At 47.0% G+C, this 2,354-nt stretch overlaps 1 protein-coding gene across 1 annotated transcript in view; it reads right to left on the bottom strand.

The window, feature by feature from the left end:
• Nucleotides 1-469, bottom strand: part of LOC143041708 (uncharacterized) — a 9,882-nt gene extending 9,413 nt beyond the window's left edge. Inside the window, exon 1 of the mRNA XM_076213723.1 lies at nt 403-469. Coding sequence (XP_076069838.1) covers nt 403-469 — 67 coding nt within the window. The remainder of the gene's footprint in view (nt 1-402) is intronic.
• Between the last annotated feature and the right edge of the window lie 1,885 nt (nt 470-2,354).

Below are 2,354 nucleotides of genomic sequence, written 5' to 3'. Positions count from 1 at the left end.
ATAAGAAGAAAATTAAACATACGAGACCTGGAAATATGCATAAATACAGTGAAAGATCAAATATAACGAAACATCAAAACAATACAGGACAGGAGCTATGTCATTGGTTTTGTCGTCAGAACTCTAGTAGCTCCTGACCAGAAGGCCATATGTTTCTTATCTCTGGGAAGTCTGGGTGTGGTAGAAACTGTGGGTCGTGGTTTTTACAATCACGAGCAAAATTTTTGACCCACCCAGAGTTTTATGATACAAAACTAAGTCTTTGTCTCACTTTATTTATCTTTTTTGTTTATTCAAGAAAATTATCTAAATGTAAGCTAAATACTACAAAGGAAACTATATTACATACTCGACAAAAATGAATTATATAGACGTTGTGAGAATTGTAGTGTGGGTCCAAACTTTTGATCGTGACTGAACGTGCAGTATGACAAGATATGACTTCCGGCACTCTGTCAGTCTTTTCCATCTCGACATCTCCACCAAGTCTTTCTTGGCAATGCACCAGGATGTGAATGTGCAATGTAACGCACCGCGGGCTCAGTGTATCCTAAACTGTTCCTCCAATCATGACTCAGATTTGATCCCCAAAAACAGTAGTGGCTACTTTTCCTGCATCCAAATACAAAGGACAAAATTGACGGTTTTTGCTGAAGCTAAACTCATTTTGCTCTAAGTACCTAAATGGATTGGGCCTACACCATCGCCACCAATACTTACACCAACACTACAACCACATCTACAGCCACCACAACCACCACCACAACCACCACCGCACCACCACCACACCTGAGAAGACTACGAGCAAGAAAGTTTTCTAAAGATAAATCCGGTATTTAACGATTGAATGACTCATAGATAATTGCCCCCCTTTCCCCTTCCCTCTCCTCCTCCCCCTCCCCACCCCACCCCTCACGCCTCATTTCCGCTTTAGCCTTACACTCTGCCATCACCGTCTTCTTCCTTCTCTTTCTTCCTGTTGACATCCGATTCCTCTCATGCCCCATCATCCATACTGTCCACATTCCACTTCCTTTCATACCCTATCCCTCTCCCTCCCCACACCCGCCCCTCTCATCCTCTTCCTGACTTCGTTCTCTCTCTCCATCTCTTCCAATTCTTTTCTCGCCTTCCTGTCTGCTCAGAGCTGTATCCTGTCCTCACCATTACAGACATAGACAGGCTTTTGCAATCCTTACCTCTTGTACTTCCCCAACCTCATCTCAATATACCTTCTCTCCGTTCCCTATACCCAGCCCAACTACCAACCCCAAACCCCCAAGCCCAAGCCCAAGCCCAACCCCAACCCTAACCCCAACCCCTAACCCCAACTCCTAACTCCAAACCCAACCCCAACCTCAACCTCAATCTCCGAACCCCGAACTCCAACCTCCACCCCAACCCCATCTCTCAACCCCAACCCTGATCCCCAACCCCCAACACCCAACTCCAACCCTAACCCCGACCCCAACTCCAACTCCAACTCCAATCCCTAATCCCCAACCCCCAATCCCCAACCCCCTAACCTCCAACTCCAATTCTAAGCATCCAGCCTCAACCCACCCAAACCCCAACCCCAACCCCCAACACCCAACTCCAACCCCTTTACTTCCTCCTCTCCACATCCCTGACCCCTTTTCTCTCCCTTCTCCCTTTTCCCTTCTCCCCCGCTTCCCTTCCTCCTCCTTCCTCCTCTTCCTGCGTCATCAAGTTGTTCATTAAGGTCGAATTGCTTCCGAAGAGTAGAATGGGCTGGAGACGTTTCGTGCCCTTCTTGGCCGGATTGCGGCAGATTTTGACAATACCAGGAGACCGGGAGGGGGTCCTTGTCATCATCCCTATCCTCATCCTTATCCTCGTTCCAATTGGGCTTAGCCCTCGTTGTTATCCTTATCTTCATCCATATTCTCTTGCAAAAGTGACAGGCAGAGATATACACAGACTGACAAACAAACAGACAGACAGACAGCCAGACAGACAGCCAGACAGACGGACATAAACAGACAGACGGACATAAACAGACAGACATGCACAGGTAGACATACACCGATAGACACACACAGACACACATAAAGACACACACATGCACATACATGCACATACACACACATACACACACATACACACATACACACACATACACACACATACACACACACACACACATACACACACACACACACACACACATACACACACACACACACACACACACACACACACACACACACACACACACACACACACACACACACAAACTCACAGATACAGACACACACACACACACAGACATAAGACATACACAGGCATATCTACACAGACGGATAGACAGATATACACAGGCAGACAGAGGG

This window comes from Oratosquilla oratoria, chromosome 3 (genome assembly GCF_046742065.1).
Source record: "Oratosquilla oratoria isolate Oo_2021 chromosome 3, ASM4674206v1, whole genome shotgun sequence".
Lineage (NCBI taxonomy): Eukaryota > Metazoa > Arthropoda > Malacostraca > Stomatopoda > Squillidae > Oratosquilla > Oratosquilla oratoria.
The sequence above is the reverse complement of the archived record's forward strand: the minus strand, read 5'-3'. Positions and strand labels throughout refer to the sequence as shown.